Source organism: Sturnira hondurensis, unplaced genomic scaffold (assembly GCF_014824575.4).
Source record: "Sturnira hondurensis isolate 20B ecotype Veracruz unplaced genomic scaffold, ASM1482457v3 Scaffold0020038, whole genome shotgun sequence".
Taxonomy (NCBI): domain Eukaryota; kingdom Metazoa; phylum Chordata; class Mammalia; order Chiroptera; family Phyllostomidae; genus Sturnira; species Sturnira hondurensis.
Window position 1 is genome coordinate 672,864 of NW_028092669.1, and position 14,818 is coordinate 687,681.

The window sequence follows — 14,818 nt, forward strand, 5'->3', positions numbered from 1 at the left end:
TTCCTACAGGGGTGGGGAGAGGGGTACACTCAGCGCTGTGCTAGGCCCTGGGGAAAATGCACTGAAAATCCAAATTATCATATTTTTTGGACTATAAGATGCACTGTTTCCCTGCCTCCCAAATTTGGGAGGAATAATGGTTGTTAATGCTGCTGTTGAGTTCTGTTTACATTTACATTGGTAAAATATTATGTTATTTATATTATTAAATATTTTACCACATTTTTTGCTTCAAAACATTTTTTCCTATTTTCCTCCTCTAAAACTTAGGTATGTCTTACATTCCAAAAAATATGGGTACTCTCATATGGGCCAAAAATCAGCTGTGGCAACTGGTTCCTTAAGGTGCTAGTCCTTCATTCCTGTCCTGACTGTGACACCAGCACTGTTGTAATAGGAAGACATACTAAAACTCATTGACTCTGCAATGTCCTTATTTTGGAGAATCTGGCAGATAGAACAAATAACATTTCATCCCAGAAAATAAACTTAATGTTCCCAGACATCTCCCAAAGATGAAGAAAAAATTGTAAGTGGCGTTATATTAATATTTGTAAATTAATGCTTAAGAAAGAAAAACTTATGATTTTATGACCTTGTTCTTCAGGAAATAGACAGCCTGGCACATAATGGCTTTCTGTGCTAGCTTTATGGAGCTAAAATTCACATGCCATATAATTCACCCATTTAAAGTGTACTATTTAATGGTTTTTAGTACATTCACAGAGTTGTGCAATCTTTACTGCAATCAATTTTAGAATTTTTTCATAACCCTGAAAAGAAGCTCCATAGCAGCCGACCCCTTTTCTCACCACCTTAACCCAGGACCACCACTGGTTTACTTTCTGATTTCTACAGACTGCCTGATCTAAACATTTTACATGAGTGCAATTACATGTGCGCTCCTTTGTAAGCAGTTTTTCTTACTTCATAATGTTTTTAAAGTTTATCCGTGTTGTGGCATGTACTGGCACTTCATTCCATTTTATTACCAAATAATATTTGAATATATAAATAAAAAAATTTTACTTATCTATTCATCAGTCTATGGACATTTCAGTTGTTACTACTTTTTGTGGTTATTATGAATAATACTGCTATGAGGAATAAAGTACAAGTTTGGTGGTTTTTTAGACTGTATACTCTCAATTGTATTGAGAAGATAGTTTGATATTACCCTTAGCCAACTTATCTATAAAGATAAAATATCTTTATATCTGATCTATTAATGATAACCTATCTTCCAATAACATATGACCAACACACTTCAGTTAGGATTAACTAATTAAAATCATCAACTGTGTATATTAAATAGCACCCATTATGATGCCAGAGCTATTGATTTAAAGAAATAGCCTTATAATTAATTTTTTAAAAATTTACTGGGGTGACATTGATCAAGTACAAGTTTTTGTGTGAACATAGTCTTTCAGTTCTCTTGGGTATATATTCCTAAGAGTAGAATCACTTGATCGTATGGTAACTCTATGTTTAACATTTTGAAGAACTGCCAGACTATTCTCCAACGTGCTTGCAGCATTTTACATTTCCTCCAGCAGTGTATGATGGCCCCAATTTCTCTACTTTCTCATTAACAATAGTTATTGTGGTATCTCATTGTGGTTCATTCACAGTAGGTTTTAATAAATATTTGCCAAAGAAGTGAAAAAATAAATAGGCAAATGAGTGGGTCATTTTCACTTTGAATAACTGCCCACTTAATTATCCATAATATGCATTTATCACTTACCTTCAACATAAACCAGTGCCAGTAAGTTCTGATAAACATGCTTAAAGCAGTGAAATCAAAACAAATTGAACAACATAGCTGCAAGTTGAGAAGGAAACCTATTTCTCTAATACACATGCAAAGAGCCTAGAAATAATTGGGAGTAGATGGGACATCTTTCCTAGGGAGAGTGAGTTAAAAGCGGGGTTTTGAAAGTGGTATTTGACCTAGTTTGGTGGAGTGAGGAATGAGACACTCCAGAAAGCTGAAGGTGATACAAAGTAGCTGAGTCTGTTCTTTCTTTCTCTCATTTGCTATCACAGTGATGGATCCAGCACTCTGCTAACAGTGCGTGTTTGATAATGTGCTTAGACCAATGTTGCTGTGATAGAAATTTTATCATCTTAGAGGTGTTACAATCTGTGACAAAGCCTTGCATATTTTTTGATCTCATGGATACATCAAAATATAAGTACAGACCTTAGTTTCCTTAGAATAACGTTTTTAACAAGTAATAAATTTATTTCTCCAATGTCTTCTTCCCCCAAAGAAATGCTAATTTCAGATTAGATGGGAGGTATTTCAACTAGTTAGATGACATGCATTTTTAGGAGTTTCACCAATATCTTGAGCCAGGTTGTAATGGATTTACACAATGTGCTAGAGTAGGCAGTTAGTTAATTAACAAAAGAGGAGGGAACAAAAGGAACAGCCACACGGGGGAGGGGTAACCAATATCATTCCATCAGATTAAAGAGGGAGGGGAGGGAGAAAACATGAGGGGGAATCCTTTTACTAAGTGCATGTGCAGTAGGAGCCAAAATGGCAACCATGAAAGGGGGAGGGCAAAGCCTGGCAAGATCTGGGAAAGAGATTGGATAGGTGGAGGGCACAGGCCCATGCTCGGGAAAAGCCAGGAAAGAGATTGGGTAGTTTGAAAGAAGGCCTTCTCCTTTTGGGAACCCAAGGACATAATTGGAAACTAGACAAATTACCCTGCTGTGCCCTCCCTGAAGCATGTCCATGCCCTTCCATCTCTCAGGCATGTGATTTTTGCCTTCTTTTCCCCTAAATTCTAAGGATCCCCAGAAGATTTGCAACCTGGGCAGCAGTGAGCAGTGGCAGAGGACTTGCCTTTTGCCTCTTAACTTCCTTTCTGAGTCCAAGTAGTCCCTACCCTGTAGCTTGCCTGCTCTGCCTATCACTCTAATAAATCTCACCACTATTGCGTAAAACTCCTCCTATGTGAGTATCCCTGACATTCCTTTCCCAGGACACTGCTAAAGGACCTATTTACTCTGGTAACAAAAGGATAAGGTCTTGAATTTCTCCTATAAAAAAAGACTAACTTACTAATTAGGGGGTGTGTGCTTTGTGTGTATATGTTTAAGGGGAAAGACAGAGACGAAGAGAATAAAAGGAAAGAGTTTCAGATAAAGGTGACTTGCAAAAGTATTATGTGGGACTTTTGGCATGGAGTAAGGTTTGGGAGAGAAGGTGCCAGTAGGGTAGGTATGGGGATTTTATGTGAATGAATAAGTGAATGAATGAATTTATCATGGTCCATAACACAGGGTATTGTGGTCTAATTCTGTCATTAGCATTCACCTGTTAAGGATTTTTTTCCTTTACTCCAATAACCTTCACCAAAACATCTGTTACAAGAAGCAATCCTCAGTGTGGTCTACTAGATACCCTGTTTATGCTGATCGCCTTAGTTACGAGGTGCCTGGTAACATATAAAGAAACGGTGGAGTTCATGTGATATAAATGAATGTCTTTTTCACAGAGCAATTCTCTGGCTAGAAAAGGATTTTCAAGGCTCATTTGTAATTCGACATGATTGACTTACTGTCTTAACACAAAGTCATCCACACAAAGGATATGTGTATTTAGAGTGTGCTACTCTGTTCACACACACACAAAAAGTTGGGGCACCTAATCTTCTGAAGTGAAAACTATTCAAATGGGCCATGAAAGTAAATGGGTAGTGAAAGATTATGAACTTTCTTACTGCAGATGAAGGCATATTATATAATTGGTAGAAGACAGAAAACTACGTCAGGTTTAATTTTTGTTGCTAAAAATCTTTTTAAGGACATAGTGTGAGAAACAATGTTTTAACCAATAATCAATAATTTGTAACAGCAATGAGTTCAGCCTGATTTGCAAATTAATGTCAAAGTCCTCTGATCCTCTGATACATTTTAAATTTTATTTTTCTATTTTCTCAAATAATGTATTACATATTTTCTTTGAGTGGAAAACATCATGTTTAAATAAAAACTACAAGCATGGTGTAATATTCATTTGTCCATTTTAAATTACACAGACCTTGAAGCAATATAAATTATTTCTTATAGTTTCATATCTATTCATTTTTGTGAAGCAGTGAATTTTTGGAACCTATTTTTGAAAGTTTTTGCTTACATATCATTATTATGATTATTGTAGTTACAATGTTTTGTTTTCTTGTTTTTCTATTCACTTACCTTTGAGGCAAGTTCTCCTGGCTCTTTCTTTTCTAAAAATCCTGGGACCTTTTTAATTTCTGGAAGTTCAAAACTCCATATATACTGTAACACCAGCAATAGATTTCCATAGACGACCATGAAAGGGGAACTGATCATAGCATATTTTCTTCTGTTGCGAATCATCCAAAGAGCACATGACCAAATCAATAGCACAAAAGTCAACCAACTGTGATAGGTGATGCTCCAAGCCTCAAAGGAATAAGGAAGAGAAAAAAACAATGGTCAATACAATGTATAGTCCCCCAGTCTGGTAATTTAATTGTTACATATAAAGAAAAAGTCAATAGTACTGAAACTAGGGAGAGGAGAGAGTTGTGCTGAAGCATAGAGAGAGATTTCAACCAGTGGTGTAGAAAGGGAAGAGAAGGGAAAGATTTTGCTGAGAACACTGTTTTTGAACTTCCTGTAGGAAATGGAGTTAAAGGCAAAGAGGTTTTTATTTCATGTCCTTTTCCCTGTAGCCTCGAAAGTCTTCATCTCCACCTTACTTTGCAGTATTAAGAGCAACTGTAAGTGCTTTCTCCCCTCTTTTTTTCAAACTAGCTTGGAGTCAGCAGGTATTTAAGAGTGCTGAGTGTGGCCCACAGCTGGGCTCAAAAGTGGGAACTGTGGGAATCACCAGGGCAAGCATACTTACTATGCTCCGGAGATCATTCTTAGATGCTCCATGACGAGACACATGATAGAAATTAGGAAATGTACATAAGCAAGTCATGTGTTAGACTTCTGCCACACCAAACAATAAAGACTGTTAATTTAAAAACCAGCCTCAGCTTCTGTCCTGTAAGGGGTAGGACTAAAGAGCCCTCCTACCAGTTGGGCAAATCATACACCTTCCATTCACATTAAGCTTTCTTATTTTTTTAAATTAAAAACATTTTCAATTATAGTAAACATTCAATATAGTTTACTTTCAGGTGTATAGCATAATGGTTAGACATTTATATAACTTATGAAGTGATTCCTCAAAATAAGTATTGCACCCACTATGTTCCTTGGACTATGTTTCTTATGTTGGATTTTACATCCCATGGCTATTGTGTAATTGCCAATTTGTACTTCTTAATCTTTTTACCTTAGAATCAGAAATGTAACTCACAAGGAAGCTATCAGAACAATGTGAAAAATCAGGTTCATGATATTATTAACTTCAGGAAATCTACTATGTTTTACCATAATCTTTGATAAAAAAATTTTTTGTGAGGATCTTTAACAACATTTTGTAGCTATTTTGGGGACTAAATGTAATCAATCATATTCCTGAATATCATTAATTATGAAGTTAGTTTTAACACCTGAAATGTTTCACAAGTCTGTTTTGCTTCTGGACAGAAGGTTAAGTATTTTTAGATAAAGGAAATAAAACAAACAAATATGTCCCCTCAGCAACTTGTAAATTTGTCCTAAATTATTTAAAATTGTTGGTTAAAACATATAGGTATAAACTGAAATTTAAAATTAGAGATTGACAACTTTGATGAAGTCAGAATTATTTTCCTGAAAAGATTGTTTTTGAAAATAGTGTTTATCAAAATTTGGGTAACATTTAATGCATCTGACTTAACCAATGTATTTAATGCATTAATCCCAGTATGCAATGTCAATATGACTACCATTTGTGTGTGTGTTTGTGACCCAGGAAACTAAACTTTACAGATATTATAATTCCAGTAGATTTTCCACCCTCCTCTCCCCTGCACTCTATTCTCATTTGGGAAGGTGAGAGTGAATGAGGGAGAAAGACTGGTGATGTGGATTTTTTAAAACTTCTTTCCTCTTTAATGCCTAGGTTACATATGCCTCTCAGAAATTGGGAATAGACTCTGCATTGTGTTGCTTCCTATGTTCAGCGTCTGGATTACCTGAGAGCTCAGTATATTTGTATTTTGTACTTTTGAGTAAATACATACATTGCTCTGACAGACTTGGCTCCTTGGGACTTCTCTTTTTGTCTGTGATTAAATGTCTGCTGCAGTGGGGAGATTTGATGGAAGGCAAGCACTTCTAAAACATCAATAGTGTGGCTCCACTAAAGCAACAGAAATTGCACCAGATAAGGGCATGTCTTAAATGTTAAAGCCCTATTTATTTTACTAAAAGGAACCAAACTTAAGTGGCTAACTTTTATAAAGATAGGAAAAGAAATATATATCTTTTTGATTCAAGAATCAGGTTTGTTAGGTGGCATTTACGTGTTTGATAGTTTAAAATAAAAATTTTGCCACAGAGATGTAGGTATAGAAAATATTAAAAAGTACCCAAAGAACAAAGAATTAATATTATTTAGAGAATAGAGCTTGCAATTGCCAAAAGAATTGTGTTTAGTTTTGTGGAGCTTCTGTCTCCCAGCCCTCTCTCAGATACTGCAGTGGTCCTTACTAAAAGCTGAAGTTGGGAAGTATCTTGAGTGAGTGCCTGAGGAAATTGTATTTAGGTATTTCTCCTCATATAGTCATAAAATATTTTAATTTTTCATTATCAAAGATGTCCATGAGATCTCACCATTGGCCACATAATTTGGAAGAGTTATGTGTGAAGTAAATATTAGGTCTCTTGGAAACAAATTAGATTTCCCATGAAAGTTTGTTTTTAGGAAGGGTAGAAATTAGATTTTCTGCTATCATCTATGTATAGATCAAATAGCTTTTTTTGAAGCTATGATGCTAGAGATGGAGGATGTACCTAGAGGGGAGTAGAAACATGCAAATACTGAGTGCTCACAGTGGAAATAGCTCTTGGGAACTCTGGTTGTTTGATGTTCTTGTTGGTAAAGTTTATTACAGCTGGGATACAAAAATGTCTCACTCAAATCTAAGATACGATGTAAATTCTCACTGTCTGAAAGAAATAAAAGCAATTTATGTTGACCTTGAACACCTTCAATGTCACTTGGAAAAAGTACTCAATATGTCCTTTTAAATTGCCCAAATAGGAGTAGTCTGACTTGATAGGTTAACTTGGAGAAATGTGTTAATATTTAAAAAGAGGCTGAGTAGAAGAAGACATGACTTTGAAATCTACTGATATAATATAAAAATCCCATGAAAAAATGATATAAACAAACATTCTCTGCCACATTGGGAAGATTAATATATTTCTGCTGCTCATGAGAGGGTGGAGGAGCTTCTATCCAGTGGGGCTTCGTGCGCCATTTCTCCAGCACATGCGCCGTGGCCTCTCATACATACCATCATAGCAATAAGGGCACAGATGTAGCTTTGTTTCATAATGAACTGGAAGACAGAGACCATGGCGTGAACTCTCACACTTGCTTTTTCCTTCTGCATCCTTTCCTCTTCAAATTCTTCTTTCTCATCCTCTTCTTCTTTCTTTTCTAGATAGACAAATGTTTTATATAATTATTTATGTATGCAAATATATAACTTTTCTATAAATGTCTCAAGCCATGCAGCTTATGTATGGCTTTAGCATGGTCATTTATTTAAGACTTCAGAGACTATTTTGAATTAACAAAGCCCTTATAATTCAAACATAATCATTAAGTTCTACTTGGTAAATGTCAGAGGACTTGACACTTCCTGTAAAGGAAGAAAATTTCAATTTAAGAGAGAATGCAGGGAGGCTTCTAAGATCATTGCCAATGAACCCACCTCCTGGTATTCATAATCTGTGTAACTCTCTCTCTCTCTTGACTGTGGGGTGGGAGACCTGTGATGGGCTTCTAAAGAATAGAATAGTTGAGAAGGGATGGAATACTACTTCCAAGATTAAGTTAAAAATGACTGAGGCTTTCTCCTTGAGCACTTTCTCTCATTCTCTCAATTGTTCTGAGAGAAGCCAGCTGTCATGTTGTAAGCTGCCTACGGATGGTCCCAGTGGCAAGGAACTGATGTCTCTGGCTAGAAGTCAGCAAAGTCTTGAGACCAGCCAACAGCCATGTGCGTGGTCATGGAAGCAGACTGTCCTCAGGCTAGCCCTCAGATGGGACTACAGACTTGGTCAGTGGCTGGACTTCAGCTTCAGGAGAGACCCTGAGCCAGAGAATATCAGCCTAGTCACAGCTGATTCCTTACTTACCCACAAAAACTGTGAGGCATTGTTGTTTTAAACCACTAAGTTTTCTTAATATCTGTTTATGCTTTTTTTAATTGTCTGAAGCTCATTTCTAATAGATTTTTCAGAGAAGACTAATGAAAACAATATTCCTTAAATTCTTAAATGCTGTAAACAGTTTGTGCCCTTTGTATTTGAAAATCAGTTTTGATGGATATAAAATCCTTGGTTATTGTTTTCTTCCCTTGAGCATCTTAAATATGTAGCTCCATTTTCTTCTACCATAAAGTGTTGGTTTAAAAAAATCTGATGACAGTCTAAGTTCTTTCTTCATGAAATAACTTTTCCAGCCTAGTTACCCAACTTTTGTTTATTTTTCTTTAAATTACAGTGGTTTTCCTGGAATGTATCTTGGTCAGGGTCAGTACTATCCACTATGTATATTCTCTTTCAATATATGATTTCAATTTTGCTTTTTAATATATTTTATTGATTATACTATTACAGTTGTCCCATTTTCTGCCTTCATTCCCCTCCACCCTGCACTCCCTCTCTCCCCTATTCCTCCCCTTTAGTTCATGTGTATGGTTCATACATATAAGTTCTTTGGCATCTACATTTCCTACACTATTATTACCCTCCCCCTGTTTATTTTCTACCTACCGTTTATGCTACTTATTCTCTGTACCTTTTCCCCCTCTCTCCTACCCCCACTCTCCTAATGCTAACCCTCCATGTGATCTCCATATTTGTGGTGCTATTCCTATTCTAGTTGTTTGCTTAGTTTGTTTTTGTTTTAAGTGTGGTTGTTAATAATCGTGATTTTGTTGTCCATCCACTGTTCAAATCTTTTATCTTCTTTTTTTTAGATAAGTCCCTTTAACATTTCATATAGTAAGGGCTTGGTGATGATGGACTCCTTTAACTTTACCTCATGTGGGAAGAATTTTATCTGCTCTTCCATTCTAAATGGAAGCTTTGCTGGATAGAGCAATCTTGGATGTAGGTCCTTGCCATTCATGACTTTGAATACTTCTTTCCAGCTCCTTCTTGCCTGTAAGGTTTCTTTTGAGAATCAGCTGACAGTCTGATGGGAATTCCTTTGTAGGTAACTGTCTCCTTATCTCTTGCTGCTTCTAAGATTCTCTCCTTATCTTTAATCTTGGCTAATGTAATTGTGATGTGCCTTGGTGTGTGTGTTCTTCCTTGGGTCCACCTTCTTTGAGACTCTCTAAGCTTCCTCAATTTCCTGGAAGTCTATTTCCTTTGTGAGATTGAGGAAGTTTTCCTTATTATTTGTTCAAATAACTTTTCCACTTATTTCTCTTTCTCTTCCCCTTCTGGTACCCCTATAATTCAGATGTCGGAACGTTTAAAGATGTCCTGGAGGTTCCTAAGCCTCTCCTCATTTTTTTTTTTGAATTCTTGTTTCTTCATTCTTTTCTGTTTGGTTGTTTCTTCCTTCTGGTCCACACCATTGATTTGAGTCCCAGTTTTCTTCCCATCATTATTGGTTCCCTGTACATTTTCTTTAATTTCACTTAGTATAGCCTTTATTTTTTCCTCTAATTTGCAACCAAATTCAACCAATTCTGTGAGCAACCTGATTACTAGTGCTTTGAACTGTGCATCTGATAGGTTGGCTATCTCTTTGTCACATAGTTGTATTTGTTCTGGAGCTTTGATCTGCATTTCTGTCTGGGCTATTTTTTTGTCCTGATGGGCCTGTTGCATATGGGTGGTGGAGTCTTAGGTGTTCACCAGGGCAGGGCAACCCACGTGGCTGGGTTGTGATGCTGTATGTGGGGATGGAGTCCAAGAAGGAACTATGGTGCTTGCTCTGCTCTCTGTCGGATTTCAGTCCCTTCCTCCACTTCCCCAAGAAAACTGGGCCCTTCTAATGCTCATTTTGATGTGGGTGGGCTTTTGTACATTCTAGGACCTTGTGGGTCTTTCCAACCAACTGTCCTGTGAGGCTGTGAGTCTCTCCCGGCACCTCGACCCCCCAAGGTGTTTTCAATCAGTGTTTTGAGGCTTTATTTCCCCTGCGCTGGAGCCCTGGGTTGCATGGTATGTCTCCCTCCCCAGTTTTGCCTGGTTTATCTGAGCGCAGATGTGGGACTACCAGGTCAGCCAGCCGTCTTGCGTGCTGCACCCCTCCACAATCTGCCACCTCTCTGGGTCTTCCCACTGCCACCCCATGCCTGGAATCTGTCAGCCGCTGCCTGTGTGCCCTAGGTCTGAGAGCCACCTCTTTTTTTTTGCCACAACCCCTCTCCACTTGGCTGCCCGACTCCACCCCTCCTACTGGTCTGGATGAATGTGTCTATTTTAACTCCCTGCTTGTCAGACTTCTGTACAGTTCAGTTTTCTGTTGGTTCTGGTTGTTTTCTTGTTTCTAAATTTTTGTTGTCCTTATTTTGGTTGTGCAAGGAGGCACCGCGTGTCTACCTATGCCTCCATCTTGGCTGGAAGTACAATTTTGTTTTTTGATCCAAGAAAGTTTTCTTGAAGTTTTAGTATTTACTCTGTTTTTTTCCTCTGATTTTTCCTACTATTCATGTGATGTGGTTTTTTTTTTTTTTTGCCTACTAAGTTTACTACTCAGTAATAGAAAACTAATACAAAGAGTACATTGAGTATGGACACAGAAAACCAACCAACAAACCAACCACTTTGCCATAGTGAATGTGGTAGTCCACACTTTCCTTTTAGGTAATGCTAGGCAGAAAGTCATACTGAGGATGAAAATGTCAGGTAAAAACAAGAGCAAGAAAGTTTAGGGGTATTTGCTGAGTTAAAGAGATAAGTGATCCTCCTATAGTTGTCAGAAAAGCTGTTTTTATTTCACAGATGAAGTAATGAGTGGCATGCTGAGTAAAACGTCCTCTCTTTCTTTAATTAAAATAGACTATGTACAAACGAGTTGCATCCCATTGAGGGAGTTGCTTAGCACCATGAAGAGGAAGCACAGAAAACCATTAGCCATTATGCACAGAAGTGAACCTCTAAGGGAGGCAGCAGTATTTATTCCTGCAGAAGTCCACTTCCTGTCATCCCTCCAGTGCTGGGGTCGGCTGAGCCTAGGGTTTGTTGGGGAAGTCCACGGAGCAGAGTCAGAGTTGAAAAAAGTAAATATCATGGATTTTACAATTACTGGCATGCTATTTCTCTGGTGATAATACTTTTTTGCATATATATAGATTCAAATAAAAAATAACTTTTTAGCTTTTGCTTTACTTTTGAAAATTCAGTTTATGATTTCGGTATTATGTGGGTTTGCTTTGTCAACAGTCAAAATTCTGTTCCTTTTCACATTAAGTAATGTAAATAGAAGGATACTAGCTGTGACCTGAACGTCTCAAACTTCAGAAGTCACAATGCTGTTTTTTGGGCCCACCCTTTTTGATTCCAATGCTGAAGGTCTGAAGACCATACTTTGGAAAGTAATGTATTTTCTGAGACATTCGGTAAGTGAAAACCTCCATTTAAGCCCAAGTTACAAATGGAAATACATGTACGTGGGAAGCAGAAATGGGCAAATAGCCAGTAGAATCTGGTGCTCTGTAGGGAGAGCAGGTACCAACTGGGGCTGGACGTGTGTGGGGAGGATCAGGTTGGGGTGGGAGAATTGAACTTGATCTGACCTTACTGAAGAATGTTGGCTAATGAGACTAACCATATATATTGCTAACCATATGTAACACTGTCAGAGGCAACTGCATTAAGTAGTGATAAAGAACTATGAAGAACAGTGAGTTAGAATAAGCCTGATACAGAATTAAGAAGAAAAGGACATGACAGTCTTCTCAATGTACTGATAATACAGATTGGATGGTTGCTAGTTGTTTACTAAAGGTAGTTTAACGTATAACGACTCCAGCTTTCAGTACATAAAAATATAGAGAAAAATACACTATAATTTTGTAGCTGCTTTGCTGCTACCTGCATGCATTCTGCCTTTTCCCCCACTCAATAATAAACTTAGCTAATTCTGTCTTTATGAATTGGGGATTGGCTGGTCTCTGACAGAGAAACAAGAACAGTGATCAGTTCAACAGCAGCCTTGCAGAAACGAGGGACTAGGGTGCCAGATATTTATATTCTTCAAGGGATTCCAGAAGTTTCCACTTATAGGTTAAAGCTGCAGCTTTAAAAATATTGGTTACTATTTAATTTTTTAAAAGAAAATGCTATGGAGGCCAAAAACCCAAGTCTGAGGATAAGATCTCCTCCATCCCAAGCTACCGGGTTGTCATTTCTAGTAACAGTCTGCTTTCCCTCAAAGTAATAAACTGAGAAAAAAGGAGGGAAAGGCTGTGTACAAGTTTTAACCCTCTCCTCTTTTTAATAGACAAAAAGAACTCTTTCTGAAAACATTCATCCATAAAGTTATAAAACTATTGACCGCAATTACATGATCAAATTATGAAAAGATAAAACATGTATATACAGGCTGACATCCTTAAAATTTTTTTTACCTTTTATTTTTCAAAGTCTGCCCTGATTATGCCTCTTATTTTGTAGAGAAGGATAGAACACATATAGCAATATGTTGGCACAGAATATAGGAAGAACTTAAGGAAATGAAATTAATTAAACTGAGCATGGAAGACAACACTTATTAGAAAAAAAAGAAAAAGAAAAAACAACCAAATTCAGTGAATAATGAATGAAAGACAGAGCTGCCAGGCTGAGTTTGTGCCTGAGAGAAGCTAAAACCCTGGGTATGACCACACCCTGCAGAGCTAGCTCCTTACCTGAGGAGTCACCTGAGAGCTCCCACCGGTACTGCGGAGTGGAGTACAGCTCAGCTTTGGCAGGGCCATTCTCGACGGGAAGGCTGGGGTGGATAGTGTGATAATCTACAGGATTGCCATTCACAGTCACCAGAAGACCCTGTGGGGAGTGAGGGACAAAGGAACACCTGTGACAGAAGCTGCCTTTCTGATATGAACATACTGCCTCCTTCCCATATACTAACGTGTAACTCAACAGTGAAGAAACTGATAGCTGAACCACTTAGTCTATGTCCAGTGTAACAAGATGAAATAATGTTTATTTCCCCTCCAAACCTATCCTCCATGCAGATATCACAATTCAATGTAAATCTGATCTTGTTCCACCTCCACTAAACACTATGTGAGACACCCTCTGCTCTCACTATGAAGTCTGCACTCTGGAAAGGCTGGCTGAGGCTTCATGCCCAGTCGGATTTATTAGCCTCTAATCAATAGCCTCATGGCTGTCCTTTCAGCTTGCCCTCCAGCTATAAGGAAGTCTAGACCTTTCCTGGGCCTTGCCACCATGAGCCCTCCTTGTCATATTCCACAGCCCATGGGTTTTGCACAGGACTAATGCAGCAGGTATCAGCTTAGATGGACCCCCTCCGGGCATCTCTACCTGGTGCTGCCAGCTTGTAATTCCCTACTGCAGCATGTCATATGCTAAGTACAATTTCTTTCTTTTACTTTGTTGGCTTTACAATTTTAAAGATATACATATAAACATACATACACATATACATATGTGTCTCTGTGTTTATGGACATGTAAGAGTTCCTATTCAAATTAGGTAATACACATGTCTTCAGAGCCAAATGCTTTTAGAAACCTCCCCCCAACATAGCTTTTAAAAAAATTTAAATACATTCTGTATGATTATACTTGAGCTCATATGATCAGTGTTTAAATAGCAAAAAAAGATATAATTTCTACAAAATAATTATTTAAAAACTTGGAAAAATTTTAGATCATTAACACATACTCAGAGGAACTACTATAAAGGACACATGGACAAAACCAAAGGGGAGGGTGGAAGCAAGGGAGGGAGGTGGGTTTGGCTGGGGAGGGGCAGGTGGGGGGCGGAAATTGCAGACAACTGTAATTGAACAACAATGAAGTAATTAAAAAATACTCAAAGGAGACAATTCCATTTATGTTACTTTTATATTACTTATGCACACATAAATAATAATCTGAGGATATACTAACATCAGACGGTTTGTAGTCATCTTGGGTCATGGGTAAAAGCTGCAAAAAGCAATGCAGGACAGCATGTTAATATATAAGCCAAAAGCACAGTAATGTTGATATATATATATATATATATATATATATATATATATATATATCATACACAGATCCATTCCCTTAAAGTAGCTTGATGCCAGTATGTTAACATTGCCATGCAAAATATAAAAGGGCAAATAACTGAATAGGATGTTGCTGTTTATTATATTATACCCATCTTCTAGTTTCTGATGTTAACTTTTCTTTTTTTAAAAATGTTATTTATTTATTTATTTATTTATTTATTTATTTAGAGGGAGGGGACAGGAAGGAGAAAGAGTGGGAGAGAAACATCAGTGTGTGGTTGCCTCTCATGTGTCCCCTACTGGGGATCTGGTCTGCAACCCAGGCATGTGCCCTGACTGGGAATCAAACTGGCAACCCTTTGGTTCACAGGCCTGTGAACCAAAATCCACTAAGCTACACCAGCCAGGGCTGATGTTAACTTTTCTTATACAAAATTTTTTTTA

At 37.6% G+C, this 14,818-nt stretch overlaps 1 protein-coding gene across 5 annotated transcripts in view; it reads right to left on the reverse strand.

Annotated features, from left to right (window-relative positions):
• Positions 1–14,818, reverse strand: part of PIEZO2 (piezo type mechanosensitive ion channel component 2) — a 524,101-nt gene that overhangs the window by 133,982 nt on the left and 375,301 nt on the right. For all 5 annotated transcript variants that reach the window (XM_037028556.1, XM_037028560.1, XM_037028559.1 and 2 more), the window contains exons 10-13: positions 14,271–14,309; positions 13,038–13,176; positions 7,452–7,597; positions 4,222–4,452 (exon numbers count right to left, since the gene is read on the reverse strand). In XM_037028556.1, the coding sequence (XP_036884451.1) occupies positions 4,222–4,452; positions 7,452–7,597; positions 13,038–13,176; positions 14,271–14,309 (555 nt within the window). The remainder of the gene's footprint in view (positions 1–4,221; positions 4,453–7,451; positions 7,598–13,037; positions 13,177–14,270; positions 14,310–14,818) is intronic.